The sequence below is a fragment of the Mustela nigripes genome, chromosome 1, assembly GCF_022355385.1.
Source record: "Mustela nigripes isolate SB6536 chromosome 1, MUSNIG.SB6536, whole genome shotgun sequence".
Classification (NCBI taxonomy): domain Eukaryota; kingdom Metazoa; phylum Chordata; class Mammalia; order Carnivora; family Mustelidae; genus Mustela; species Mustela nigripes.
Genome location: NC_081557.1, coordinates 150,279,689 through 150,297,750, shown reverse-complemented (window position 1 = coordinate 150,297,750; position 18,062 = coordinate 150,279,689). Strand labels below are relative to the sequence as shown.

Here is an 18,062-nt window from a genome sequence, read left to right as displayed (position 1 = left end):
TAGTGAGAATGTCATGGCTGGATAGCTCAAGTCTTTTCTGCCAGGAAGTTACTAATCAAAATAAAAGTGGCATAGCAATATTAGTATCAGAAGAAATAGATTTTCAGCAAAAAGCGTTATTACAATTAAAGATGACCATGACTTAATGATAAAAGGACCAATTCACAGAGAGATATGAACAATCCTGAACTTTTATTCACCAAGTAGTCTAGCCTCACATTATTCAATATAAAATATAATAAAATCATAAGGAGAAATTGATAAATCTATAATAATATGAGATTTTCCTTTCTCAGAAATTACAGATCTGATAGAAATTAGAAGAAATGTAAAAGGTTGGAACAACTTGACCAACAGACTTGATCTATTAGTCATATATGGAATCCCAAACCAGTAAAAACAGAATAGTTTTTACCAGACCAAATAATTGATAATATAAACAAATTTCTCCTACCACAATACAGTAAGGTTAGGAACTAATTTGGGGGGTAAAAGAACATCAAACAAATATGTTTAAAAGCTAAACAACACATATCAGTGATAACTAAACAAAATAAAGTATTATCTATCTATCTATCTACAATCCTCTATATCATATATCTATGAATTTGTCTAACTTCAGTATTTATGGGATGGAGTTTAAAAGAAATTGAAAGAGAAATGTATGACTGCAAATAGGAACGATCACAAATTAATTAGAACGGTTAACTCTTCCATTTCTGTGCCTTGGGCCTATGGCAGCTCGTCTGCCCCACTCTGCTATGGGCCTTTCCCTCTGGCTGTCAGGAGGGTAAGAATGCTACAGGAAGAGGGCTCACTGAGATGACATTCTACTGGGAAGTTCCATTATTTTCTCAAAGTCTCTGAAGTGCACCATAGATCACAGAACACAAACAGGCCACCAGTGTTCTCACAAATGAATGTGTATATCGGCAACCATTCAGAATAGCTTTTTTCCCTCTATTAATACAAGTTTAAAGTGCTGTCTATTGCTTCCCAGTGCTAAGCGCTAAGTTATTGTCACGTACTGGCAGAAATTCAGAGCTCTGGTAGCCAGTGATTCCAAAAACGACACTCAGAAATGAGAGTCACCTTATTAGCTGACAGCATTTTTCTTCTTCCGTAAACCTCCTGTCACTTGGCATTATATAGAAAAATTCAAACCAAGTTTCTGTTCAGCAAGGTTTACAAAAACTACTTTCTAAGAAAGTCATTTTTCAACTTAATGTGTAAGTGGTAATTCAGTTTATATTTACTTTGCCAAAGTTCTTGGAAATCTGTAACTTTTGGCCTATCTGATAACTGATTAATGGATGGGAGACATATTAAAATGCACGGAAGCCAACTTTATGTATAAAGCAGCAGCGTATGGCATCTGGTGACATGGAGCTTCTGAAGCAGGACAAAGACTGAGGCCCACTCCTAGGAGGACCCTGGAACACCCATGAAGGAGGAGGGCCACCAAGTTGCATAGTCTGAAACGGGGGTGGAGACCACAGAGGGCGGCTTCATGCTGAACTAAGCCTTGAGCCTTCTACTTGAGAGTGAAATGCCCTCTTCACCTACACTAAGCTGAGGGGAGTTCATGAAGACCATCGGTTTTAGAATATCCATAACCATGGTGAACATGTCAGGGAGGACATTCTGGTTTCGGGCCCAAGGTGCTGTTTGTGAGCCCTGGGCTCCATTCTCCATTCCCACCTCTCAAGTCCACAGAACACATGACAGTTGGGGGCGCTGTGAACAAAGGACCCTTGGCAAACACCCCTTATCCTGCTGCGGCTGCTTTCCTGGAGAAGTTGCTAGGCACACTCCTACCTTGGCCGTCTTGTGAGGAGATGCAAACTGATATAAATTAGGAGTTCGCATCATCACTTCCTTAGAAATCATAGCTTTTGCTCCTCATTTAGCCTACAATTTCCCTTGTGCATATGAACACACTTTACGTCATTGCTCTTCTCAAAAACATCCATGGATCCTAATCTCAGAACAAAAACCAGACTGAAAATAATCCCCAAGGTTCTTCGCCGCTGGGACCTGTTCCCCCTCTGAGCCCCCAGCCCAGCCCATCTCCTGTTATTTCCACTTGCTCTTCTCTCCCGGGATCCGCACGGCTTCCTCTTTGACTACCTGGAAGGCTCTGCACGTGACCTTACACCTCACCAAAGCTTCAGACCCCTCTGCCGTGTTAGTCTTCCACTTAGCATCTGATCTACTTTACTTCTTGATCTGTCTCTGCGGTGGAATGGAAGCGGGTTCCATGAGGGCTGAGTTTTTGTCTATTTTATTCACCGCTGACTCCTCGAGGCCTGGCACTGAGCCCGGCGGGCAGCGGACCCTCTCTCAACATCCAACGATTAAAATAATAAAAAAGAGAGATGTTTCCTTCGACACCTTATCTTTATCCTCATCTTACCCTCTGCCTATCAGTGAAAACAGGCTCCTTACTTCCCATTGATCCCGGGCTCTCTTTCCAGCCCTTAACACAAACCTACACATTTAATAACAGACGATAGAATGATGGAGACACTATTCTGTGCCAGGGACAATGCTTGGTGATTTCTCATACGCTTTTAAGGTAAAAAATTACTCATATTTCCAGTTTTTCACAGTAAGAACCTGAAAGCTCACAGAGAAGTCTCCCCAAATCCCACAGCTTACAAGTGGGGAAGCCTGGACTTGAACTCGGGTCTCTGGCTCTGGAACCAGCTTGTTTAACCTCCCAGGTCAACCCATCCCTGTGGGAGGAGGTGGTTGCAGCCTTTCTGGCAGCTAGGCGCTCCAGATTTTCCTCACCTCTTTATCCTGGACTCATACTCTATCTTCTGTTTGGTCATCTCCTGCTTCAGGCTGGACACTAAACTGTGCAGTGCGCTGTGGTTGCTGGTGGTGTTGCCCACGAATGTCTCACTATTGTCACTGCTGCTGGTGGCACGACTACTTCGACCTCCCACACTCCTCCGGTCACTCTTGTTTTCATAGTCTCCAGGGTGGGAGAGGTCGTCCTGCGGGGGCCCATCCAAAACAGGGTCCTCAAAATTAGCCCCGTAAAAGTCTTGCTCTGGGCAGGTGGTGGTGGAGGAGCGACAGGAGTTGGAATTCTCAGGGAGGGAGATTTCGCAGGAGGAGGTGGACCAGGTGGCACTGTCGACGCTCTGCTTGTCATCCAGGTTCATCATGGAGAACTGCTGATGTACATTGTCATAGGTGGAGAGCCTGTTGTGCTGGCCCGACTCTCCCGCTTGCTCTTTCTGCTTGTTATCCCTCAGGGTCACATAGCCATTGGGCAGCCAGCTCATACTGCGACCGTTCATGGGGTTCCCAAGTGTGTCGGGGTTCAAAATGCCCATTCGCACGGTACCGTTCTGGACACTGTGGGTGCCCATTTTGGTACCAGACCCCTTCAGGGAAGAGGTCCTTCTGGCCTGTAAGCTCCCATTGGGAGTGGTCTGGGTTTTCTCCAGACCTTCCACATTACTGCTGCTGAAGGATCCGTTGGTGACTATCCCACTGCCCTTATTGAAGGCAGGATTCTTTTTGACCATGAGAGGGGGGCTCCTAGACACATCCAGCTTGTGAACGCTGTTCCTCGGGCTGTTGGTTTTACTACCCGGTACAGCTGTGGGGGACCCGTTATCCATGCCGCTTCTCTGAGGAGACTCAGACTTGTCCCAAGAGCACCGCCTACCAGGACTGTCCTTGGTATTATTGTTCTCCTTGTTCTGTAGCTGACCCATGGTGGCTTTCTTCTGAATTTCATTGTTATTGTTACTCACTCCATCTTGGGGTTTGCTTTGTGGTTCTGCCTCTTTGGGGAAAAGGCGGTCGTGCTTGCCAATCATCACGGACATCAACTGCTGGACCACCACAGTGCCTAGAATCACATAGGAAACACAGTAATACGAGTGAAATAGTTTTATTTCCCACTTCGAAAGTGACTCTTAAAGAACCACAACCATAATCAGCATTATTATCAGTAGTGCTAAGCTATATTCTTAATGATGATAATAGCAATAGAAACCAAAAGTTCTTGAGCATTTACGTTTGCCACAAACCACACCAAGCACTTTATTTTTGTTAGTTGGGTTTTAAGACAAATCTCCGAATAGGTGGTTATTATCATTGTATTGTAAATGTTAAGTAACTTGATGAAGGTCACAAAGCTATTAAGCAGCAGAATTAGGACTTCAAATCAGAGCTAGCTAGTTCCAGAGAATAGGCTTTTAATCATTAGACACCATTTCCTGCAAGTTTGAGATTTATTTATGAGAAATCTTCCTTAGGAGGAGGTCAATGTGATCTCTCATCTGACAGTTGCCTCAAACCACCAAGATATTTTAGTGGCATTTCTTAGTGGAACCCTATATGATCTCTGGTGAATATGGGTTCTGTCTTTCTAAGGTAGCAAGATAAGTTCCATGCGACTTTTGTTCACTATTCAAAAGTTTCAAGGCATTTTAAGTGACATCAGCCAGAATGGTGTAATAAGGATCTCCAAAATCCTCTTTTCTGTAAAAGCAACTAACAAAAGTATCCTGAATCAACATTTATAGGGACCTGGAAATTAATTAAAGGCTTGTTACAGTCGAGAATTTTTACTCAAGAAAAATGGTGGCTCAGTAAGAAACAGCAAGTTCTGTGGGGTTTTAACTTTGTCCCCATCCTCTTCTTCCCAGCTTTGCAGGAGCTTTGAAAGCTAGTATCCCACAGTCACAGTGGGAACCAGCAGATTGGCAGCCACTGCAATGGACAAAACAGAGTTGGAATTCCAAACTCCATTCCCAGAGTACTGTCACTGCTTGACCTGTTTGTGGTTCCCTTGAAGACCCCCCCCTCACAATGCATGTCTTTATTTGATCTGACCAGGAATCTGACCAGCGTGAAGAGCATTTTTCTCAGGGGCATTTGTCAAAAATAATGAGGGCTCTTTCGTTTAACATCATGGCTGCCAGAAGCAGTGGAAGACAGTTGGGACAGACAACAGGCTAACCACAAGTTTAAAAGGAATCTGAGGAATGTGACTTCCATGGGGTGGGGGGTGGGGGTTGAAAAGCTTGGCTCTATTCCTGGGAGTTTAGAAGACTACATGCATCTTTAGGGTTATGTGCATGTCTACAGCTGTTTGTATGCTCAGGAAAGAATTGAAAGTCCCTAGTCTCTGCCCTCTGGCTAATCTTGAGGCTCTGCATGAGCAGAAACTGAAGGCTACTGCAGAATTATGAACTACCTGACTGTCAAGGTTTGCATACATTTTTGCCCTATGGTTAATAAAAGGGGGTGGGGACTATTGGTCTAGGCAATTTAAGGAAATCTTTGCCAATAATCAGTTGACAGCCAAGCAAACCAAGCATAGACATCAGTGGCCACATATGGCAAAGAATATACACTTTACAGAATTAGTCCAGAAAAATCGCTAGGCAAACAACAACAAACCTAAGGAAGGGGAGTACCTGATATCCAAAGTTCTCACATTATTATATTATTAAAAATGTCTTTTCAATGAAAATTTTGAGACATGTAAAGAGTAAAGACTTTATAGCCCATACTCAGGGGAAAAATAAAAAAATTCTGAGGATGCCCAGACAGTGTACTCACTAGACAAAGACTTTAAATCAGCTGTTTTAAATGTGTTCTAATAACTAAAGGAAACCATGTCTAAAGGACCAGACGAAAGATGTCTAAAGAGATGAGATGGAAATGAGAATAATGTTTCACCAATTTATTTATTATCAATAAAGAGACAGAAAGTATAAAAAATGAACCAAATAGATATGCTGGAGTTGAAAAGTATAAAAACTGAAATGAAAAAAAAATCAGTAGAGGGAAACAACAGCAGATACGAGCAGGCGGAAGAAAGAATGTTATACCTGAAAATAGGTCAACTGACGTTATCCAGTCCAAAAAACATAAAGGAAAATAAAGGAAGAAAAATAAACAGCCTCACAGACCTGTGGGACACCATAAAGTATGCCAGCATATGCCTAATGGTAGTTCCAGAAGGAGAGTCCCATAAGAGAAAGAATATTTAAAGAAATATGAAAATGTCCCAGTTTGATGAAAAACATGATCTGTATATCCAAAAGGATCACCAAATTCCATGCTAGATAGATGTCAACAACAAAGCATTAGGCAGGACATTTTAAATGATGAAAAGTCCTATGAGGAAGAAACCTAGACCCACTGTAGTCCAGCTGTCTTAAACCAAAAACATAGAAGGACTCTTGAAAGGAACAGAGAAACAACTCATGTACAAGGGATCCTTAGTAAGATTAACAGCTGATTTCTCATTGCCAGAAGGTAATGCGATAAGATATTCAAAATACTAAAAGACTGTCAAGCAAGAATTCTATGTCCAACAAACCTATGCTTCAAAATGGAGGGGAAATAAAGACATTGCTAGATAAACAAAAACTGAGAGAATCTGTTACTACCAAACCTGCTCTGCAAGAAACAACAAAGCATTAGGCAGGACATTTTAAATGATGAAAAGTCCTATGAGGAAGAAGATAATTCTCTTACACAGATGAAAGAAAATACCATGGTTTCTATTTGATTCTTGTATCTTCACTATGCACTGTAAAGGATGAATTAGAAATGAGTATAAATTTCAGACAGCAAAAATAACTCAAGACAATAAAGGATAAAAAAAGTTAATCCATTATTAAAAGCAGTAATTCATTAAAAAAAAATCAATGGACTTCTCAGGTTTTATGGAATACTAGCTGAAATCTCAAGAATATTTTCACATATTCCTCACTGCCTTCCAAGCTGAGCTCCTATCCCTTAAAACTGGCTATCACCATTAAGTAGGCTTCTCAAGTAGTTTCCTAACTTGGAGTCCCTTCCCCCTCAATAACCCAAGAAACTCCTTAAGTATTCATTTACTCATGTACCCACAATAAACAGTATAGGCTAATGGAGACATCAATCATCTTTGCTTTGACTTGAAATACACTAATTTGATGTGTTAACTGGGTTTATATGATGCTGCTCTTAGGAATAGTCTCCAGTAAATAGACACAGCAAAACAATTTAAATTCCAGTTAATAAGTGTACTTTCTATACAAAATACTTAAATTGAGATTTGGTGGGGAAAACTATGACAAGGGCTTTGACAATGCAGATTCCTACTGAAAACAGCTACTAACTGTCTAGCTGTCAGAGAGCAGAGGCCTGATCTGGCTGGGGTGAGGACACTCTTTAGCTTAAAGCAACGTGTTGGCAAAATCTGACTCTGAATGTAATTCAAAAATCAAATTTTGAATATGAAAAAATGTGTTAAATCTATTATATCCTGCACACTTCTGTGATAATCCAAAACCTAACAGTACATTTAGATCCCAAATCTTCAACGTGCCAGGTCTGATTCTGGGTCAATGTTGCTCAAACATTAGTGTTCATTCAAATTACCTGGAGATTCTGTTAAAATGTTTTGGGTGGGGCATGAGATTGTACATTTCTAACCAGCTCCCAGATGACATCAGCAGTAATCCAACCTGTCCCCTTCTCAGCAGCAGCACCCATCTCCCTCCCCAGTGAGGGAAGACAGGTTTGTCTGGGGCAGCAGGAGGAAATAAAATTCTCCAGGTGGAGAGGGAAGGGTCTGGTTCAGATTCTAATATCACCTGGGAGCTTCAGACTTGCAGGACCCACTGAAGACCTTCTCAATCGGGGAACTTGCACATTAACAAGATCTCCAGGTGGTTCCTATGTATGTTGGAGTTTGAGAAACAGTGATTTAGGTGGAGATGTCTCACTTACATCTTTTAAATTAAGTTTCTCAAAAGGCTGTGAGATAGGACTTAAAATTTTTCAGAAGAGAAAATTGAGGTTCAGAGAGGTTCAGCTGTTTGCTCAAGGCCACTGAGATGATAAATGACCAGGGTGAAATGTCATACTTTGTCTTCTTACTCCAGAGCATGCCCTCACTCTAGATGTTTCAGCTGTTGGAATTTAAGCTGTAGCAGCAACAAGTAAGCTTGGAGTTGTTCTAAGTAAGAAACTAAATAAAAGACATCTATGTATTGAATCAGAGTTGTGGAAGAAAAAGGACTCAAAAGATGAATGGTATTATATATCCATCTTTCCTTTTTTAGCCACCTCTGAATCTGTCATCCTATTTTCTGTGCATGTAGGAGTGAATCTGATGAAAAGATTTTAGTATAGTTAAAACGGCTGTCAACACTGTCGTTTATGCACTGTTTGAAGACTTGTGTACTTAGTCCTATTGCATTATTTGCTCATATGACAGATACACTTTCAAATATTAGCCGCCTCGATTATATATGCCTCTGTCTAGTACTTTGGGAAGACGGAGCTTCCTCCCATCACTAGAATATTAGCATCTGAAACATCAGTGCTTCTCACCAGAGCTGTGAACTATGCAGGGCATTTAATTAATTGAAGAGTGACATTCCCAAGATCTCCATGACAAGTCTGTGAACAGTCATGACAAGTTACCTGCCATAATTATAGAGTGACTGTCAGGGCCCTAGTGATCTAGAAATCTCTTTCTTCTACCTTGGGAGGCTTTGCTTTCATCTAGTATCCAGAATAATCAATGGCAATAGTTCTTGCAAAGGGATTTTCTTTCAATTTTTATATCTTTTTCGGACAGACTAGCTTAGTAATGATGAAGTATGTGTCACTATATACTCTTTTTTTTTTTTTTTTTTTTTTTTTTACTTTTTATTTCCTCCTCTCTGTCATTCTCTTCCTTGGGCTGCTAATGAAAAGCCTGAAGCCCAAATAATGAGGTCAGAGGGTTATGATCACCAGCCCATTCTGAAGAGTCCAAGCAGATTCGGGGGTCCCAGTGTGCTATGTGGATCCTGAACTTCCCCTCACCTGTATACATTTATAAAGGTTGAATTTAAATACCACTTTATAGGCACTTCTTCACAAGAATTGGATAAGAATTCAACTTTCCTTTAAAGGTACCTAGGACTTAAAAATACGTACATTATCAGGTATATACGACAGCCATCTACGAAATGTAGTTCCAATTTGCGTTTTTGCAATGCCTAACCTTATACATGTGTCATTCTGTACATGTACAGATGTCTGTAAGTTATATAATGAATTTTGACAAACGACAGTCCTGGAAACACCATCTAATCATGAAATAGGCAATTCCCTTGTGCCTGTTTGTAGCCAATTCCCTATCCCCACCTTCGAACCATGGTAATCACTGATCTGCTTTCTAACACTACAGTTTTTCTTTTTCTAGAATTTCATATAAATGGAATTATACAGTATGAAGTCTTTTGTGTCTAGGCATTATTCACTGAGTGTAATACTTTTGAGATTTATCCATATTGTTGGATGTAACAACAGTTCATTATTTTCATTGCTGGGTAGTATTCCATTTTATGAATATTCCAAAAATTGTTTATCATGTCACTGATTGATGGACAACTGGTCTGATTTCAGGTTGGAGCTATTATGAAATAAAGTTGATATGAACATTTGACTAGAGTTTTGGGTGAACATGTATTTTCTTTATATGGGGCTAAATACTTAGCACACTGCTCTCTGTTGGGTCTTATGGCTAATAAATAGTTAAGTTTTTAAGTTAAGTTAAAAGTTAAGTTTTTAAGTTTTTAAGAAGCTACCCAACTTTGCAAAATAGCTCTAACATTTTGTATTTCTACCAGCCAAGCCTAGTATTTTAAGTCTTAATTTTATACTTTGTAGAGGATGTGTAGTGGTAGCTCATTATAGCTTAAATTTGCATTCCTGTAATGACTAAAAATACTGAGCATCTTTCTATGTGTTATTTGCTATTTCTTTATCTCTGATGAAATGTCTAATTCAGATCTTTCACTCATTCCCCTCCCGCCACCTGGCTTCACTGTCCTATTATTTGTGTGAGTTATTTATATACCTTTAAAATAAATTCTTTAATCAGATATTTGATTCACATTATATTCCTCATTTCTATGGCTTGCCTTTTTGTTCTCTTAAGGATATCTTTTGAAGAGCAAAAGTTTTAATTTTGATAAAGCCCAAATTCTCAATTTTTTTTTATGGTTAGAGATTTTTGTGTCTTAGTAAGTCTTTGACTAACGCAAAGCCATAAGGTTTTTTCTCCTATATCTTCCTCCCTAAGTTTTATGCTTTTAGCTCTTACATTTAGGTCTATGGTCCATTTCAAGTTAATTTTCTGTGTTATGAGAAGTAAGGATAGAGGATTTCTTAAAACAGATACGAAATTTTCCAGGATCATTTGTTGAAATGACTATCCCTTTCCCACTGAACTAACTTGGCACATATGTCAAAAACAAATAATGACATGTGTAGGTCTATTTCTTGACTCTGTTCTATTACATTGATCTATATGACCATCTTTATGTTGTTACCACACTACCTTGATTATTTGTAGCATTATAGTTAAGTCTTAAATCAAGTAGTATATTTCAACTTTCTTTTTCCCTTTCAAATTGTTTTGACTATTCTGGATAATTTTTATTTCTGTGTAAGGTTTACAAGCAGATTGTCAATTTCTACCAATAAATTTTTTCCCTGATATTTTTGAGAATTATGTTGAGACTATAGGTAAACTTTAGGAAAATGAATAGCTTATTGATTTTGACTATTCTAATTGATGAACATAGTATATTTCCCCATTTATATAGTTTTTTAAATACATGTTTAGTAGTCTTCAGGATATATGTCTTGTGCATATTTTCTTAAACTTATCCCTAATTTTTGATATTTATAAGTGTTGCTCTAAAATTATATTTTTATTTCAATTGCCATCAATGTTATTGCATAGAAATAAAATGAATTTTTATAAATTGACATTGTCTCATATGACCTTGGTAAGTTCACTTATTAATTATAATAACTTTCCCTGTAGATTTCCTAGCATTTCCTACATGAGTTATCATCTTGTCTGTGAATAAACAGAGGTTTACAACTTCCTAATTTGTGTGTCTTTAATTCCTTCTTAACACTTTCTTGTCCTAGCTAGGATTTCTGGTACAGTCGAAGTGCTGGAAGTAGGCTATCTTACCTTATGCTCAATCTTAGGGGGGAAAGCAGTCCATCTTTCACCATTAAGTGCAATATTATAACTAATTTTTTTTTTTTTACAGGTGACCTTTGTTAAGTTCCTTTTATTTCTAATTTGCTGACAGCCTTTACCATGAGTGGTGTTAGATTTTGTAAAATACCTTTTTTATATCCAAGGAGAGGATTAAAAAAAATTTGTCTGTTAATATGGTGAATTACATTGATTTTTAAATAGCTATCCAAGTTGGCCTTCCTGGGATTAAAACCCACTGGTTTTGGTTCATTATCCTTTTTATATGTTCCTGAAGTCAGGATATTAGGGCCAAAGACATTAAAAAATATCAAATAAAATAAGATCAAAGGTTAAATATAATGCCTAAGAAATCTATTTGGTTGTTAAAACTATCAAGAAATACAAGGAAGTGATTGATACAAATGTTTATATAGTAAAATAGAGTTATAAGTAAGTGTGGGAGTAAGATGGAGTAATAGGACACAGAAAAGGACTTTGGGATGCTTAAAAAAGTTATATTTCTTGACCTGGGTGGGGATTTCTAGAGTATTTGTCTTATATAACTTCATTACGATGTGTATGTATGTGCATTATTGGTGGTTTTCATTATCATATGCATTCAAATTTTAAAAAAATATTTTATTTATTTGACAGAGAGAGAGAGACAGCGAGAGAGGGAACACAAGCAAGGAGAGTGGGAGAGGGAGAAGCAGGCTTCCCACTGAGCAGGGAGCCCAATTCAGGGCTCCATATCAGGCCCCTGGGATCAAGACCCGAGCTGAAGGCAGATGCTTAGCCAACTGAGCCACCCAGGCACCCCCATATACATTCTATTTTATATTTTAAAAAGTTTTAGAAAACCATACACTAAAGGACCTGTAAGCTTCTTATAGCTTCACATTTTATTCGTCTAATGTCTGCTAAACTCTTCCAAAAGAAATTAAGTTTTCTGGACCAACTAATTTACTGCCCCAAATCTGGTGTTCAGTTGATATTGCCCTAAATATCTGACAAGGAAATGAAGCTGAGTTGATGCAAGCAAACACTTTTGCTTTCCTTCTGTCTCATAAGACATAGAGGAGAGGTGCCTGGGTGGCTCAGTGGATTAAAGCCTCTGTCTTCGGCTCAGGTCATGATCCCAGGGTCCCGGGATTAAGCTCCACATCGGGCTCCCTGGCTCAGCAGCGAGCCTGCTTCCTCCTCTCTCTCTGCCTGCCTCTCTGCCTACTTGTTATCTCTCTCTGTCAAATAAATAAATAAAATCTTAAAAAAAAAAGACATAGAAGAATGAAAATCTTAGAATTTTCAAGAAAGGAACAGTATCAGGAGTATATTTTGTTCTAAATAAGCTCAGAGTAAAAATGAATTACTCATTCTTTCTTCTTCCCTCTTCCTTATTAAATTCTTAAATGTTCAGTTAGTCCAGTTTTTAGAAAACAGCAATACTACTAATGGCCATAGATAGGAAAGGTATTCAAGCAGTAAGTCCTGCTGGAAACAAAAAGAAATAGAAGTTCCTTGTGGAAAATAATTTGAAGCATTTTATCATCTAGAAAACAATTCATATTTCAAACCACAGTTTAATAAGCAGCATTATCTTACAGAAGACCATCCTTTTCTATTTCTTGAAATCAGTCAAAAAAACCCAAAGTTAATAACAATATATAAACTTAATATGTACTGGCTAGAATGTTTTAAATATCATTTGGAGTTCCTCTGCCATAATGGTAGTTAGGATGGCTTTTTATGTACCTGACAGTATACTAGGTACTTTACACACATTAACTCATTTAAAATTTTTGAATAAAGTTTTACATATGAAAAAATTTTTAAATAGTTACTTAATGAATTTTCTGAAAATTGTATGAGGCTAGATTTGTGAACTAGATTTTTCTAATTCCTGCATAATACTTCACAGCTGATTTGTTCTTATAAGGCTACTGAGGAATCTTTTAGTAAATTATTATGTGTAATAAACTAAAAAAAAAAAATGCCCAACTCCCAAAGAGGAGATTTTTCCCTTGAAGAACTGGAGTCAATAAATGAAGTTACATTCTCACCAAAATACTACTAGCCAATAGGATTCAACAGTACATTAAAAGGATTATTTACCATGACCAAGTGGGATTTATTCCAGGGCTGCAAGGTTGGTTCAACATCCACAAATCAATCAATGTGATACAATACATTAATAAAAGAAAGAATAAGAAAAAAAAGAACAAGAACAAGAACATATAATACTATCAATAGATGCTGAAAAAGCATTTTAAAAAGTACAGCACCATTTCTTGATCAAAACTCTTCAAAGTGTAAGGACAAAGTGTAATGACACCTCAGTATCATCAAAACCATCTATGAACAACCCACAGTGAATGTCATTCCCAATGGGGAAAAACTGAGAGCTTTTCTGCTAGGGTCAGGAACATGGCAGGGATGTCCATTTTCATCACTGCTATTCAACATAGTACTAGAAGTCCTAGCCTCAGCAATCAGACAATAAAAAGAAATTAAAGGCATCCAAATCGGCAAAGAAGAAGTCAAACTATCACTCTTTGCAGATGATATGATACTATATTTGGAAAACCCAAAGACTCTACTCCGAATCGGCTAGAACTTGTACAGGAATTCAGTAAAGTGTCAGGATATAAAATCAATGCACAGAAATCGGGTGCATTTCTTTACACTAAAACAAGACAGAAGAAAGAGAAATTAAGGAGTCAGTCCCATTTACAATTGCACCAAAAACCATATGATACCTAGGAATAAACCTAATCAAAGAGGCAAAGAGTCTGTACTCAGAAAACTATAAAGCACTCATGAAAGAAATTGAGGAGGACACAAAGAAATAGAAAAATGTTCCATGCTCATGGATTGGAAGAACAAATATTGTGAAAATGTCTATGCTACATAAAGCAATCTATATGTTTAAAGCAATTACTATCAAAATAGCATCAATGTTTTTCAAAGAAATGGAACAAATAATCCTAAAATTTATATGGAACCAGAAAACACCTTAAAAACCAGAGGAATGTTGAAAAAGAAAGCCAAAGTTGGTGGCATCACAATTCCAGAGTTTAAGCTCTATTACAAAGCTGCCATCATCAAGACAGTATGGTACTGCCATAGAAACAGACACATAGATCAATGGAATATGTCTATTCTACCTAAAGCAATCTACACATTTAATGCAATCCCTATCAAAATCCTATGCATTTTTTCAAATAGAACAAACAATCCTAAAATTTATATGGAACCAGAAAAGACCTCGAATAGCCAAAGGAATATTGAAAAAGAAAGCCAACGTTGGTGGCATCACAATTCCAGACTTCAAGCTCTATTACAAAGCTGTCATCATCAAGACAGCATGGTACTGGCACAAAAACAGACCCATAGATCAATGGAACAGAATAGAGAGCCCAGAAATAGACCCTCAACTATATGGTCAACTAATCTTCAACAAAGCAGGAAAGAATGTCCAATGGGAAAAAGACAGTCTCTTCAACAAATGGGTGTTGGGAAACTTGGACAGCCACATGCAGAACAATGAAACTGGAACATTTCCTTACACCACACACAAAAATAGACTCCAAACAGATGAAAGACCTCAGTGTGAGAAAGGAATCCATCAAAATCCTTGAGGAGAACACAGGCAGCAACCTCTTCAACCTCAACCGCAGCAACTTCTTCCTAGAAACATTGCCAAAGGCAAGGGAAGCAAGGGCAAAAATAAACTATTGGGACTCCATCAAGATCAAAAACTTTTGCACAGCAAAGGAAACAGTCAACAAAACCAAAAGACAACTGACAGAATGGGAGAAGATATTTGCAAATGACTTACCAGATAAAGAGCTAGTATCCAAAATCTATGAAGAACTTATCAAACTCAACACCCAAAGAACAAATAATCCAATCAAGAAATGGGCAGAGGACAGGAATAGACATTTCTGCAAAGAAGACATCCAGATGGCTAACAGACACATGAAAAAGTCCTCCACATCACTTGGCATCAAGGAAATACAAATCAAAACCACAATGAGATACCACCTCACACTAGTCAGAATGGCCAAAATTAACAAGTCAAGAAAGGACAGATGCTGGTGAGGATGCAGAGAAAGGGGAACCCTCTTACATTGTTGGTGGGAATGCAAGATGGTGCAGCCACTCTGGAAAACAGCATGGTTTTCCTCAAAAAGTTGAAAATAGAGCTACCCTATGACCTAGCAATTGCACCATTGGGTATTTACCCTAAAGATACAAATGTAGTGATCTGAAGGGGCACGTCCACCCGAATGTTTATAGCAGCAATGTCCACAATAGCCAAACTATTGAAAGAACCTAGATGTTCATCGACAGATGAATGGATATAGAAGATGTGGTCTATATATACAATGGAATACTGCAGCCATCAAAAGAAATGAAATCTTGCCATTTGCAACAACGTGGATGGAACTAGAGGATATTATGCTTAGCAAAATAAGTCAATCAGAGAAATACAACTATCATATGATCTCCTTGATTTGAGGAATTTGAGAGGCAATGTGGGAGGTTTGTTGGGTAGGGAAGGAAAAGATGAAACAAGATGGGATTGGGTGGGAGACAAACCATAAGAGACTCTTAATATCACAAAACAAACTGAGGGTTTCTGGGGGGAGGGGGGTATGGAGAGGGGAGTTGGGTTATGGACATTGGGGAGAGTATGTGCTATGGTGAGTGCTGTGAAGTGTGTAAGCCTGACGATTCACAGACTTGTACCCCTGGGGCTAATAATACATTATATGTTAATTAAAAAAATAAATAAATAAATGGGAAAAAAAGTAAACGGAGTTACCATAGAGTTACTTATTTCTCTAGTTTCCTTAGAAGAGAAAAGGTTCAGACCAACCAAAAGAGAGTTGACTGGGAGTGCTTGGCTGGCTTAGTCGCATAGCATATGACTCTTGATCTTGGGTTGTGAGTTTGAGCTCCACATTGGGTATAGAGACTATAAATAAGTAAAGTTTAGAAAAAAACAAAACAAACAAACAAAAGACAGTGACTGTTCTCTTGATGAGGATTTAAGGTAATCATTTACTTACCCTCCATGATAGTCAAAGGATCTTCCACTTTGGGACGCAGGATATTAGGGCCAAAGACAGTGGCCAAGTTCTGCACACTCATTTTGTTCACTCCAGAATAAGACTGTACTTCATCCAAGAACCTGTGTTCAAATACAATTATGAAGACAAAATTATTTAGAAATTCAAACATCTCTCAGTCAAATGTGGGGAAAATATATTACAAATGATAAAGGATCAAACTTGAGGAATCATTCAAATATCATCTCTGGCCTGGCTTAGTTTCCTCTTTCAATCACAGAAACAGGTGTATATGGATAATGCTAATATGGACAAGAGATTCAAGAATATGGATTTTCTTCCAATCCTTATATAAAACATTCAATTTATATGTGTATTCAATTTGAGAAGTATAAAAAAGATCATCTGTACAGTCCTGTATTTCAGAGAGGAAAAATCAATCCTCTTTATTGAGTAATTTGTGAGCTTCAAATTTATAGTCTATTAAAAAATGAGATCAAACATGGTTTAAATTAAAACTTTAATTCTACAGATAGGAAAAATTATAAGCACATTTTTTTTCAACTTATTAGGTGCTAAAGATTAAGGGGTGTGAATTAGACTTTCCTCAAATGATTTTAGTAATAAGGATTGTTTTTGTAGTCTTTCAGCCTTTTTTCATTCCCCACCCTCTCTTCATTTCTAGATTTCATGGTTTACTAATTGTACTGATGAAACAAAGAGGAAGTGAAGAAACATTTAAAAATAACTCATTTTTTAAAATTTGGTTTTATTTACTTATTTATTATTTCAAAATTTTATTTGAATTCTAGTTAATACGTGAGTAGGATTTACTGATTAATCAATTACTTTAATACCCGGTGCTCATCAAAATAAGTGCCTTCCTTAATACCCATCACCTATTTAGCCCATCCCCCACCCATCTCCCTTCCATCAACGCTCAGTTTGTTCTCTATGGTTAAGAGTCTCTTATGGTTTGCTTCTTTCTCTCTCTCTCTTTATTCCCCTTTCCCCTATGTTCATCTGTTTGGTTTCTTAAATTCCATACATGATTACTTATCTTTCTCTGATTTATTTCACTTAACATAGAATGGGGAAAGAAGATGTGTGTGTGTGTGTGTGACCTGGAATATTACTCAGCCATCAAAAAGAATGAAATCTTACCATTTGCAACAACATGGATGAAACTAGACTGCATTATGCTAAGCAAAATAAGAGAACTTAATTATTATTTAAAATAATATATTTTAGGTGTCAAACATTGCACTAACTTACTCAATTCTCAAAGCAACTCTGTGAGGTAGATACTATGATTATCTCCATTTTACAGATGAGACACATGAGGCACCACGGTGGCTAAGAATATTCTCTGAGGATGTACAAGTAATAGGTGGCAGAGCTGAGATTTGAACCCAGAGTGTCTGACTCTAGAGTCTGTGCTCTCGACCACTCCCCTATGACTGTGAAGAAAGGCACCTGCTTCACGTATTCATTATTGTTAGATAGGCTAAGCTAGTGTAAAACTGAAAGGAAAAACTCACACCAGTGTAATTTCTTATTTGATTAAGACTTTTAGCTGAAACAAAAAAAGACTTTTAGCTGCTTAAATGTTTCAAGAGGGGCGCCTGAGTGGCTCAGTGGGTTAAGCCTCTGCCTTCGGCTCAGGTCATGATCTCAGGACCCTGGGATTGAGCCCCACATTGGGCTCTCTGCTAAGCAGGGAGCCTGCTCCCCCACCCCCTCTGCCTGCCTCTCAGCCTACTTGTGATCTCTCTCTCTCTGTCAAATAAATAAATAAAATCTTTAAAAAAAAATGTTTCAAGAGAAGTGAAGTTCTCCTACTATGGAGATAAAGACGGGTAATATAGTTCTCAAGGAAGAGCCTTTTCCTTTTTACTTAAAGAGGATGTCCTCCTTTCTCATTCACCACAGCAGCCTGAATTAGTTCAAAATCTTGG

The 18,062-nt window shown here is 38.0% G+C and overlaps 1 protein-coding gene across 7 annotated transcripts in view; it reads right to left on the bottom strand.

The window, feature by feature from the left end:
• The window catches only part of ARHGAP24 (Rho GTPase activating protein 24), a 757,722-nt gene that overhangs the window by 2,192 nt on the left and 737,468 nt on the right, over positions 1-18,062 (bottom strand). For all 7 annotated transcript variants that reach the window (XM_059375189.1, XM_059375179.1, XM_059375226.1 and 4 more), the window contains 2 exons: positions 16,105-16,226; positions 2,797-3,874 (listed from right to left, as the gene is read on the bottom strand). In XM_059375189.1, the coding sequence (XP_059231172.1) occupies positions 2,797-3,874; positions 16,105-16,226 (1,200 nt within the window). The remainder of the gene's footprint in view (positions 1-2,796; positions 3,875-16,104; positions 16,227-18,062) is intronic.